General features: G+C 49.5%; 1 protein-coding gene across 1 annotated transcript in view; it reads right to left on the bottom strand.

Moving 5' to 3' along the window:
* Positions 1-8,602, bottom strand: part of DDX47 (DEAD-box helicase 47) — a 47,131-nt gene extending 38,529 nt beyond the window's left edge. Inside the window, exons 1-2 of the mRNA XM_073644137.1 lie at positions 8,452-8,602; positions 3,595-3,688 (exon numbers count right to left, since the gene is read on the bottom strand). Coding sequence (XP_073500238.1) covers positions 3,595-3,688; positions 8,452-8,511 — 154 coding nt within the window. The 5' untranslated portion in view covers positions 8,512-8,602. The remainder of the gene's footprint in view (positions 1-3,594; positions 3,689-8,451) is intronic.
* Between the last annotated feature and the right edge of the window lie 4,335 nt (positions 8,603-12,937).

The raw sequence follows: 12,937 nt of genomic DNA, 5'->3' as shown, positions 1-12,937 counted from the left end.
TTTATGAGGTAATAACTCTGGAACGCTTCAAGGATCCCACTGACTCGGAGACTGATTTCTCGTGTACTTCATGATCGTGGTAAAATTTGTTCAATATGACTTGCGTTTATTAGTGAAAAATATCGGAAATTTGGCGAAAATTTCACAATTTTCGAACTTTTCATTTTTATGCCCTTAAACCAGACAGTTATGTCACACACAATAGTTAATAAATGACATTTCCCACATGTCTACTTTACATCAGCACAATTTTTGAAACATAATTTCTTTTTTAGGAAGTTATAAGGGTTAAAAGTTGACAAGCAATTTCTCATTTTTTCCAACAAAATTTACAAAACTTTTTTTTTTTTTTTAGGGACCACATCACATCTGAAGTGATTTTGGGGGGCTTATTTATGTAACAGAAAATACCCAAAGGTTACACCATTCTAAAAACTGCACCCCTCAAGGTGCTCAAAACCATATACAAGAAGTTTATTAACCCTTCAGGTGCTTCACAGGAACTGAAGCAACATGGAAGGAAAAAATGAGCATTTTACTTTTCTTCACAAAAATTATACTTTAGACCCAATTTTTTATTTTCACAAGGGTAACAAGACAAAAAAGACCATAAAACTGTTGTGCAATTTTCTCCTGAGCATGCCGATACCCCACATGTGGGGGGAAACTACTGTTTGGGCACACGGCAGGGCTCGGAAGGGAAGGCGTTTTTGAACGCAAAATTGGCTGGAATAGAGAGCGGATGCCATGTCGCATTTGGAGAGCCCCTGATGTGCCTAAAAAATGGAAACCCCCCACAACTGACCCCATTTTGGAAACTACATCCCTCAAGGATTTTATCCAGGGGTATAGTGAACATTTTAAACCCACAAGTATGACACAGAATTTGATAACATTAGGTCGTCATATTGAAAAGGTAAATTTTTTTTTTTTTACAAAAATCTTGCTTTAGCCACACATTTCTCACTTTTGCAAGAGGCAACACTGAAAAGTGGACCCCACAGTTTGTTACTCACTATCTTATGAATGTGGCGATACCCCACATGTAGTCAAAAAGTTGTGTTCTGGACAAATGGTAGGGCTCAGAGTGGAAGGAACAATATTTGAATTTTGGAACACAAATTTGGCTGAAAGATGGTGGGCACCATGTCATATTTGCAGGGCCCCTAAAGGTGCCTAAACAGCAGAAACCCCCCACAACTGACCCCATTTTGCAAACTACACCCCACAAGGATTTTATCCAGGGGTATAATGAGTATTTTGAACCCACAGGTAAGACATAGAATTTGACAACATTAGGTCGTCATATCGAATGAGTCGTCATTCGTGTTGAGCGCAAGTGCTCGCTACTAGAGTTTGCATCGGGTTCTCTGTTATGTACAGAGTATTGTAGGTCCTCGAGTAAAATGCTCGACTTCCCACACTGCATGTTTTGCGGCTGTTAGACACCCCCCAAAAAATGGGGGGGGATTGCCTGTGTATGGCATGCAATCCCTGCGTGTTTCTTTGGGCTGTCCAACAGCCGCAAAACATGTGGGGCAGGGACTTGACAATGTCACTCGACGACCCACGATACTCGGTGCACACCCGAGCAAACTCATATACAGGTGCATCTCACTAAATTAGAATATCATCAAAAAGTTAATTTATTTCAGTTCTTCAATACAAAAAGTGAAACTCATATTATATAGAGTCATTATAAACAGTGTGATCTATTTCAGGTGTTTATCTCTGTTAATGTTGATGATTATGGCTTACAGCCAATGAAAACACAAAAGTCATTATCTCAGTAAATTAGAATACTTTATAACACTAGCCTGAAAAATTATTTTAAAATCCAAAATGTTGGCCTACTGAAATGTATGTTCAGTAAATGCACTCAATACTTGGTCGGGCTCCTTTTGCATCAATTACTGCATCAATGCGGCGTGGCATGGAGGCGATCAGCCTGTGGCACTGCTGAGGTGTTATGGAAGACCAGGTTGCTTTGATAGCAGCCTTCAACTCGTCTGCATTGTTGGGTCTGGTGTCTCTCATCTTCCTCTTGACAATACTCCATAGATTCTCTATGGGGTTAAGGTCAGGCGAGTTTGCTGGCCAATCAAGCACAGTGATACTGTTGTTTTTAAACCAGGTATTGGTACTTTTGGCAGTGTGGACAGGTGCCAAGTCCTGCTGGAGAATGACATTTCCATCTCCAAAAAGCTTGTCGGCAGAGGGAAGCATGAAGTGCTCTAAAATTTCCTGGTAGATGGCTGCGCTGACTTTGGTCTTGATAATACACAGTGGACCTACACCAGCAGATGACATGGCTCCCCAAACCATCACTGATTGTGGAAACTTCACACTACACCTCAAGCAGCTTGGATTGTGGCTTCTCCACTCTTCCTCCAGACTCTGGGACCTTGATTTCCAAATGAGAATTGGAACTCTAGGACCTTGTGGAGTGTGTCAATGACTGCCTTCTGGACATCTGTCAAGTCAGCAGTGTTCCCTGTGATTGTGGAGCCTACTGAAACAGACTATGGGATCTTTTTAAATGCTTAGGAAACCTTTGAAGGTGTTTTGGCTAATTATTCTAATTTATTGAGATAATGACTTTTGTATTTTCATTGGCTGTAAGTCATAATCATCAACATTAACAGAAAAACACTTGAAATAGATCACTCTGTTTGTAATGACTCTATATAATATAGGAGTTTCACTTTTTGTATTGAAGAACTGAAATAAATTAACTTTGTGATGATATTCTAATTTAGTGTGATGCACCTGCAGTCTTCATTTTTTTTTTTTTTTTTTTTACTTTTGAAAAGTAACCTTAACGAATGTAAAAAAAATAATTTTTTTTATTTTAGAATTTTTATCTAAGCAGATGACAAAGGGGGATTTGATTTACTAATTTGGGCTTTTGATCACTATGATAGGGTCTATCACAGTGATCAAAAGGAACCAATAGGAAAAATTCCCTTTTGTTGCTGGATACCGGCCAGCAGATCTCAGTGGGCGCACTGCGCTTGCACCCTCCATTGTTTTTCAGGAAGATGACGCGAAGGGTCAGGGACGGAGCAGGAGAGACCAAGGGATGTCAGAGTTACCGGGGGAGAAGCAAAGGAAGGTGCTCAGGGGACATCATTTCTCTCTCCTCTGATATGATATCATGTCCGAAGAGAGAGAAATTATTTTAATAGTGGGAATAGATTTTTTTTTTTTTTTCGTGATCGCAGTTATTCACTGACGGCAATCGCGTAATCGGGGACCAAAAAACCCGGCGCTGAACATCTTCTCCAGGCTCTGAGCTACCCACGGTAACTGAGACCATGGAGGTTTTCCAACTCTGGGAGGCGCTATAGCCTTATTCCCAATCGTCGTTTTAAAATGGCAATGAGGGAATAAGGCCTCTTAACAGCCGTCGTTTTAATGCGTATCGGTGGTCGTTAAGGAGTTAAAAGATAGAATCAACAGAAAGCAGCATGCCTTAATATTTGGTGATAAATCTACACTTTATATCGAACTGCTCCCTAGTAGCAGAGTCCTCATGTGGAGCTGACAGCACAGCACTGAGCGCAGCGCAGGGTGTTACGTTTAGCAGCTCACCTTGAAGGGCCACAGGAATTGCTTCTATCTGAATCTTGGTTGGATGTTTCCATCCGAGTTGTTCACACGTTTCACATAAAACATCTGTTACTCCCTGCAACAGAAATATGATTGTCATTATAGGAACCGTATCTTTAATGATTTATCGATAATCCACACGGAAAAGAAGCCCTTAAAATCTGAAATAATGAAATAAAAGATGTATTCTGTTAACCCCTTCACGACATCCGCCATACATGCGAGCGCCGGCATGATCAAAAGCGGATGTCTATGAGAGCTGACACCCTGAGGCAACGCCCACGATCGGTGTTCGCACCGATCGCGGGCATTTAACCCCTCTGATGCTGCTGTCAATTGTGACAGCGACATCGATCGGCATAGCAAATTGGCACATAGCTGATTGCGTTGTGCCGATGGTCTCCATGGAGACCTTGGGCCGAAAGATGTCCGCATTGTCATTCAGGTACGGTGGCCTGTAAGCTCCTGCTCAGAGTATTTTTAGAAGTTTGTAAAATAAATTCCAGTTTCCCAATAAAAAAAATATTTTGGTTTAGAATGAAAAAGAGAACACCCCAAAACACCATAGCATCTGTAACAACCAGTACTATACAGCTATCTCAATATTTAACCCACAGTGATCCCTGTGAGAAAAGAAAATGAAAATCAATGCTAGAATTGTTGTTTTCATTCATTTGGACTCAAAAGTATTAAGATAATCAAAAGGTTGTATGCATTTCAATATGGTACCGATAAAAGATAACTACAGCACTGCACAAAAAAGAAGCCAATGTACAGCTTTGGGCAGAGAAAGGAAAATGTTGTGGCTTTTAGAATCTGACAGCCGTAAGTCATCAATATAGGATTGGTGAATGGGAGTGAAGGCAGCGGCCACTAAAAGATGAAAGGGGCTGCCGTGCCCAGCAACCACTGGAGAACTTGAAGGGGTATTCCCATCTCCAAGATCCTATCCCTATATGTAGTAGGCTTTGCAGGACCTTAGGTATCTATGGCTACGGCCACTGATATAGTGACAGTTAGGTATCCAAGGTTACAAACACTAGCAACTAGCTAACTGTCACTATATCAGTGGACGTAACCATGGATACCTAAGGCCCTGGAATGCCTGCACATGAGGAAAGACATAGAGAATCCAAAATACTATACTACATTTCTAATTGGAGGTATTTGCTAATATTATTATTATTATTACTACACATAGTACATATTGGGATAGGATCTTGCAGATGGCAATATCCTTTTAACAGCTAATGTGAACACCTCTAAAAAGGGCTAAAAAAAACAAAGATTTAAAGGGGTTACCCACAAATAATAAACTCTATATATTGGGCCAAGAGCAGTGCTTTAAAGAAAAGAAAAAAAAACAGGACCGCGCCGCACCACTGTACTCTTGGTTTATTCGTACAGTAAAAGCATCAGGTGGCCACTGAATGGCTGCAGCAGTGACCTGTGCCCCCCTCTTACCACCAGATGAGGAAGCACTGGCAGCCATATGTAACAGCAACAATGGTCCGGCAGGTATGTATTTGGAGGGGTGTGGGGTAGAATGGACTGTTTTTTTTTTTTATTAATTTTAGAACAGCCATAAACAGAAACTGTGTGATGTCTGCAGTATCAGGGTCCCTGCCAGCAGAGCTCAGAGTAACCGCAGCTGTGATAGGGGTTGTTCAGCACATCCAGAATCATTTATATTCCCTCTATACTAAATGAACACAAAAAAACCCAAGTGTGAAAAAAATAGTGTATGCTTTAGGCCAGGCTCAGATGGTTACAGCAAAACTTAAGCCAGTCACATCAGCAGATCGGCTCCGTGTACAGCTCTATGCCTGTGCGGTCACACCGCAGACGCTGCCTGTGATTGAGACGCACTAATCTGGTCCATATATAAAACCAGACTATTGCATGCTGGGATTTTTTTCCCACATGAACCACGGGTCCATTGGAAGAATTGTGTGTACAGAGGCAGACTGGTTATTATTGGATCAGTGGATTGTCTGCGGAGCACACGGAAAGCCAATCACTGAAAATATTGGGAACATACTAAAAAGAATGAAGAAAAGGAATGAATAAAAAGAATGAACATTAACATTGATCCAAAAATATGGAGAGGTAAAATGTTTCTTGTGCGTCTTAGATATGGAATGAACATGTAATATAGATAGATAATAGGGGAATGAACACATATCCAATATAAATAGGTGTATATTATATTGCTAATAGGTTATTAGGTGGGGAATGAACATGAAATATGTGTATATAAAGTAATAAGGGAATGAACACATTTCCCATGTAAACAGGTGTATATTATATTTCATGTGCTTTTTAGATGGGGAATGAACATGAAATATATGTAGATAATAGGGAAATGAAAACCTATCCCATAAAAACAGATGTACATTATGTTCCCTGTGCTCGATAGGTGGGGAATGAACATAGAATATATGGGGATAACAGGGGAATGAACACATGCATCTGTTTATATGGGATATGGTTCATTCCCCTATTGTCTACATTTCGGGCAAGGACAAGGTGTACAACCACGGCTCTCGGACAAGTGGCAGACCGTTAGTGGAGACCCTGTAAATTTTATCAAATCTACACTCCACATAGGTGAGCCTTTATAGTTACTTTTCAAAATTCCATACGTGATGTTATTTACTGCACTCAGGTAGAGCTCCTTTCTTTTCCCAGTTTCTATCTCTGCCCAGATTCTCTATAAGCACAAGGAATATAATATACACCTGTTTATATGGGATATGTGTTCATTTCTCTGTGAACTACATATGGTTCACGTTCATTCCATGTGCAAGATGCACAAGAAATCTATAATACCTCTCCATATTTTTGGAACAATAAATTATTATATTCATTCTTTTTATTTATTCCTTTTCTGCATTCTTTTTAGTACGTTCCAAAATATAGCCATCTGAAAGAGCCCAAAAAAATGACTTCACAAAGGTCTCACTCAGAGCCAACCACCTCACACTGCCCCACCGGCACTGAATACGGAGGGGACAGAGTGACCATGGCCAGTGGAAACCCCGCATGGTAACACACGACTGCATACCTGTCCAAGGTCCCCAAAAGGCTTTAAGAAATCCTCAACAGAGTTGTGAAAAGGGAATGGTATAAAGTAAGAAGTGTATAGTCCACAGTAGACATTTACCTCAGCGGCCACAAGAGCAGCCCGACCATCATAGCTGACGTAAACAAGACCTGTGCAGCGGGTGATTTATCAGGTCATTATTGGGCCTTTTTCATCTTTTTACCATTCCCCCCTCTCACCAAGAGGTGCAGATCTTGGGGAAATCCTTTAAAATGTGTTATCAGGAGCCAAATTGCTAAGGAAGATGGAGGCGCACACAATGTCCGCTATAACTAACCTGTGTGACAAAGCCGAGACCCACCGCAGCGACACCGCCCACGGCGGAGCAGCCACCGCAGCGACACCGACCCCCCGCGCCGCCTCGGCGGAGCAGCCACCACAGCGATACTGACCCCGGGGCCTCGGCGGAGCAGCCACCACAGCGACACCGACCCCGGGCGCTGCCCCGGCGGAGCAGCCACCACAGCGATACTGACCCCGGGGCCTCGGCGGAGCAGCCACTGCAGCGATGCTGACCACGGGGCCTCGGCGGAGCAGCCACCGCAGCGACACCGACCCCGGGCGCTGCCCCGGCGGAGCAGCCACCACAGCGATACTGACCCCGGGGCCTCGGCGGAGCAGCCACCGCAGCGATACTGACCCCGCGGCCTCGGCGGAGCAGCCACTGCAGCGATGCTGACCACGGGGCCTCGGCGGAGCAGCCACCGCAGCGACACCGACCCCGGGCGCTGCCCCGGCGGAGCAGCCACCACAGCGATACTGACCCCGGGGGCTCGGCGGAGCAGCCACTGCAGCGATACTGACCCCGGGCGCTGCCCCGGCGGAGCAGCCACTGCAGCGATACCGACCCCGGGCGCTGCCCCGGCGGAGCAGCCACTGCAGCGATACCGACCCCCCAGCTTCGGCGGAGCAGCCACCACAGCGATACTGACCCCGGGGCCTCGGCGGAGCAGCCACCACAGCGACACCGACCCCGGGCGCTGCCCCGGCGGAGCAGCCACCACAGCGATACTGACCCCGGGGCCTCGGCGGAGCAGCCACTGCAGCGATGCTGACCACGGGGCCTCGGCGGAGCAGCCACCGCAGCGACACCGACCCCGGGCGCTGCCCCGGCGGAGCAGCCACCACAGCGATACTGACCCCGGGGCCTCGGCGGAGCAGCCACCGCAGCGATACTGACCCCGCGGCCTCGGCGGAGCAGCCACTGCAGCGATGCTGACCACGGGGCCTCGGCGGAGCAGCCACCGCAGCGACACCGACCCCGGGCGCTGCCCCGGCGGAGCAGCCACCACAGCGATACTGACCACGGGGGCTCGGCGGAGCAGCCACCACAGCGATACTGACCCCGGGGGCTCGGCGGAGCAGCCACTGCAGCGATACTGACCCCGGGCGCTGCCCCGGCGGAGCAGCCACTGCAGCGATACCGACCCCCCAGCTTCGGCGGAGCAGCCACTGCAGCGATACTGACCCCCCCCGGCTTCGGCGGAGCAGCCACTGCGGAGGGGCTCAATAGCACCAAACACACAAGGCCACAAAACAATAGGACCTGCAGAAGACTGGGGCATGCTGTGAGTTGTAGTTTACGAACAGCAGAAACAAAAAAAGACGGGTTACAGGCTGCAGGCACGACACACCGGGGCCCGCATTCCAAAGGCATTTTGCGGACAATTAGCGATAGGCAGAGATAAGGTAAAGAGAAGCGCACCACACACAATCCTCAGCCCGGGCCTCACCAGATCTCCAAACGTTTTCTCTTCCTCCTCGGTGACTGTTGCCTCCACGTGCGCCGCCATGTTGCTGAGTTTTCCCTAAGCGCGCGCCAGCACACGTCACGTGACCGGATGTTGCTGCTCGTTTCTCGGGCACGCGCTGTTGCTAGGATGCAAAATGTAACGTTGGGTTCAGTGATAGGATGGATGCTAGAATGGAGGCGTTATGCGGCGTGACGTTGTGGGCGTCTGCGTCACCTCTCACCTGACTGTAGTCTCTATAAGGAGACTCACGCTGTTTCTCTACAGTAGATTACGCTGTCATGATGGTTGAGACGAGAATGGAGCTGTCAGGAGGAGGATCTGCCCCTGGAGTCAGTACTGTATCCTGTGCACTATATGGCGGGTTAGAATGGAGCTGTCAGGAGGAGGATCTGCCCCTGGAGTCAGTACTGTATCCTGTGCACTATATGGCGGGTTAGACTCGGGCTGCCAGGAGGAGGGTCTGCCCCTGGAGTCAGTACTGTATCCTGTGTGCTATATGGCGGGTTAGACTCGGGCTGCCAGGAGGAGGTTCTGCCCCTGGAGTCAGTACTGTATCCTGTGCACTATATGGCGGGTTAGACTCGGGCTGCCAGGAGGAGGTTCTGCCCCTGGAGTCAGTACTGTATCCTGTGTGCTATATGGCGGGTTAGACTCGGGCTGCCAGGAGGAGGTTCTGCCCCTGGAGTCAGTACTGTATCCTGTGCACTATATGGCGGGTTAGACTCGGGCTGCCAGGAGGAGGTTCTGCCCCTGGAGTCAGTACTGTATCCTGTGCACTATATGACGGGCTAGAATGGAGCTGCCAGGAGGAGGATCTGCCCCTGGAGTCAGTACTGTATCCTGTGCACTATATGACGGGCTAGAATGGAGCTGCCAGGAGGAGGATCTGCCCCTGGAGTCAGTACTGTATCCTGTGCTCTATATGGCGGGCTAGAATGGAGCTGCCAGGAGGAGGATCTGCCCCTGGAGTCAGTACTGTATCCTGTGCTCTATATGGCGGGTTAGAATGGAGCTGCCAGGAGGAGGGTCTGCCCCTGGAGTCAGTACTGTATCCTGTGCACTATATGGCGGGTTAGACTCGGGCTGCCAGGAGGAGGTTCTGCCCCTGGAGTCAGTTCTGTATCCTGTGCACTATATGGCGGGTTAGAATGGAGCTGCCAGGAGGAGGGTCTGCCCCTGGAGTCAGTACTGTATCCTGTGCACTATATGGCGGGTTAGACTCGGGCTGCCAGGAGGAGGTTCTGCCCCTGGAGTCAGTACTGTATTCTGTGCTCTATATGGCGGGTTAGAATGGAGCTGCCAGGAGGAGGTTCTGCCCCTGGAGTCAGTACTGTATCCTGTGCACTATATGACGGGCTAGAATGGAGCTGCCAGGAGGAGGATCTGCCCCTGGAGTCAGTACTGTATCCTGTGCACTATATGACGGGCTAGAATGGAGCTGCCAGGAGGAGGATCTGCCCCTGGAGTCAGTACTGTATCCTGTGCTCTATATGGCGGGTTAGAATGGAGCTGCCAGGAGGAGGATCTGCCCCTGGAGTCAGTACTGTATCCTGTGCACTATATGGCGGGTTAGAATGGAGCTGCCAGGAGGAGGGTCTGCCCCTGGAGTCAGTACTGTATCCTGTGCACTATATGGCGGGTTAGACTCGGGCTGCCAGGAGGAGGTTCTGCCCCTGGAGTCAGTTCTGTATCCTGTGCACTATATGGCGGGTTAGACTCGGGCTGCCAGGAGGAGGGTCTGCCCCTGGAGTCAGTACTGTATCCTGTGCTCTATATGGCGGGTTGGAATGGAGCTGCCAGGAGGAGGGTCTGCCCCTGGAGTCAGTACTGTATCCTGTGCACTATATGACGGGCTAGAATGGAGCTGCCAGGAGGAGGATCTGCCCCTGGAGTCAGTACTGTATCCTGTGCTCTATATGGCGGGTTAGAATGGAGCTGCCAGGAGGAGGATCTGCCCCTGGAGTCAGTACTGTATCCTGTGCACTATATGGCGGGTTAGAATGGAGCTGCCAGGAGGAGGGTCTGCCCCTGGAGTCAGTACTGTATCCTGTGCACTATATGGCGGGTTAGACTCGGGCTGCCAGGAGGAGGTTCTGCCCCTGGAGTCAGTTCTGTATCCTGTGCACTATATGGCGGGTTAGACTCGGGCTGCCAGGAGGAGGGTCTGCCCCTGGAGTCAGTACTGTATCCTGTGCACTATATGGCGGGTTAGACTCGGGCTGCCAGGAGGAGGGTCTGCCCCTGGAGTCAGTACTGTATTCTGTGCTCTATATGGCGGGTTAGAATGGAGCTGCCAGGAGGAGGGTCTGCCCCTGGAGTCAGTACTGTATGCTGTGCACTATATGGCGGGTTAGACTCGGGCTGCCAGGAGGAGGGTCTGCCCCTGGAGTCAGTACTGTATTCTGTGCTCTATATGGCGGGTTAGAATGGAGCTGCCAGGAGGAGGGTCTGCCCCTGGAGTCAGTACTGTTTCCTGTGCTCTATATGGCGGGTTAGAATGGAGCTGCCAGGAGGAGGGTCTGCCCCTGGAGTCAGTGTTGTATCCTGTGCACTATATGACGGGCTAGAATGGAGCTGCCAGGAGGAGGATCTGCCCCTGGAGTCAGTACTGTATCCTGTGCTCTATATGGCGGGTTAGAATGGAGCTGCCAGGAGGAGGGTCTGCCCCTGGAGTCAGTACTGTATTCTGTGCTCTATATGGCAGGTTAGAATGGAGCTGCCAGGAGGAGGGTCTGCCCCTGGAGACAGTACTGTATCCTGTGCACTATATGACTGGCTAGAATGGAGCTGCCAGGAGGAGGATCTGCCCCTGGAGTCAGTACTGTATCCTGTGCACTATATGGCGGGTTAGAATGGAGCTGCCAGGAGGAGGGTCTGCCCCTGGAGTCAGTACTGTATCCTGTGCACTATATGGCGGGTTAGAATGGAGCTGCCAGGAGGAGGGTCTGCCCCTGGAGTCAGTACTGTATCCTGTGCACTATATGGCGGGTTAGACTCGGGCTGCCAGGAGGAGGTTCTGCCCCTGGAGTCAGTTCTGTATCCTGTGCACTATATGGCGGGTTAGACTCGGGCTGCCAGGAGGAGGTTCTGCCCCTGGAGTCAGTACTGTATCCTGTGCTCTATATGGCGGGTTAGAATGGAGCTGCCAGGAGGAGGATCTGCCCCTGGAGTCAGTACTGTATCCTGTGCACTATATGGCGGGTTAGACTCGGGCTGCCAGGAGGAGGTTCTGCCCCTGGAGTCAGTTCTGTATCCTGTGCACTATATGGCGGGTTAGAAAGGAGCTGCCAGGAGGAGGGTCTGCCCCTGGAGTCAGTACTGTATCCTGTGCACTATATGGTGGGCTAGAATGGAGCTGCCAGGAGGAGGGTCTGCCCCTGGAGTCAGTACTGTATCCTGTGCACTATATGGCGGGTTAGACTCGGGCTCCCAGGAGGAGGGTCTGCCCCTGGAGTCAGTACTGTATTCTGTGCTCTATATGGCGGGCTAGAATGGAGCTGCCAGGAGGAGGGTCTGCCCCTGGAGTCAGTACTGTATCCCGTGCACTTTATGGCGGTCTAGAATGGAGCTGTCAGGAGGAGGGTCTGCCCCTGGAGTCAGTACTGTATCCTGGGCACTATATGGCGGGCTAGAATGGAGCTGTCAGGAGAAGGGTTACCCCTGGAGTCAGTACTGTATCCTGTGCACTATATGGCGGGCTAGAATGGAGCTGTCAGGAGGAGGGACTGCCCCTGGAGTCAGTACTGTATTCTGTGCTCTATATGGCGGGCTAGAATGGAGCTGCCAGGAGGAGGGTCTGCCCCTGGAGTCAGTACTGTATCCCGTGCACTTTATGGCGGTCTAGAATGGAGCTGTCAGGAAGAGGGTCTGCCCCTGGAGTCAGTACTGTATCCTGGGCACTATATGGCGGGCTAGAATGGAGCTGTCAGGAGAAGGGTTACCCCTGGAGTCAGTACTGTATCCTGTGCACTATATGGCGGGCTAGAATGGAGCTGCCAGGAGGAGGGTCTGCCCCTGGAGTCAGTACTGTATCCTGTGCTCTATATGGCGGGCTAGAATGGAGCTGCCAGGAGGAGGGTCTGCTCCTGGAGTCAGTACTGTATTCTGTGCTCTATATGGCGGGTTAGAATGGAGCTGCCAGGAGGAGGGTCTGCCCCTGGAGTCAGTACTGTATCCCGTGCACTATATGGCGGGCTAGAATGGAGCTGCCAGGATTAAGGTCTGCCCCTGGAGTCAGTACTGTATCCTGGGCACTATATGGCGGGCTAGAATGGAGCTGTCAGGAGAAGGGTTACCCCTGGAGTCAGTACTGTATCCTGGGCACTATATGGCGGGCTAGAATGGAGCTGTCAGGAGAAGGGTTGCCCCTGGAGTCAGTACTGTATCCTGTGCACTATATGGCGGGCTAGAATGGAGCTGTCAGGAGGAGGGTCTGCCCCTGGAGTCAGTACTGTATTCTGTGCTC

This window comes from Phyllobates terribilis, unplaced genomic scaffold, assembly GCF_046119375.1.
Source record: "Phyllobates terribilis strain yellow unplaced genomic scaffold, ASM4611937v1 Scaffold_8__6_contigs__length_399053987, whole genome shotgun sequence".
Classification (NCBI taxonomy): Eukaryota; Metazoa; Chordata; class Amphibia; order Anura; family Dendrobatidae; genus Phyllobates; species Phyllobates terribilis.
The sequence above is the reverse complement of the archived record's forward strand: the minus strand, read 5'-3'. Positions and strand labels throughout refer to the sequence as shown.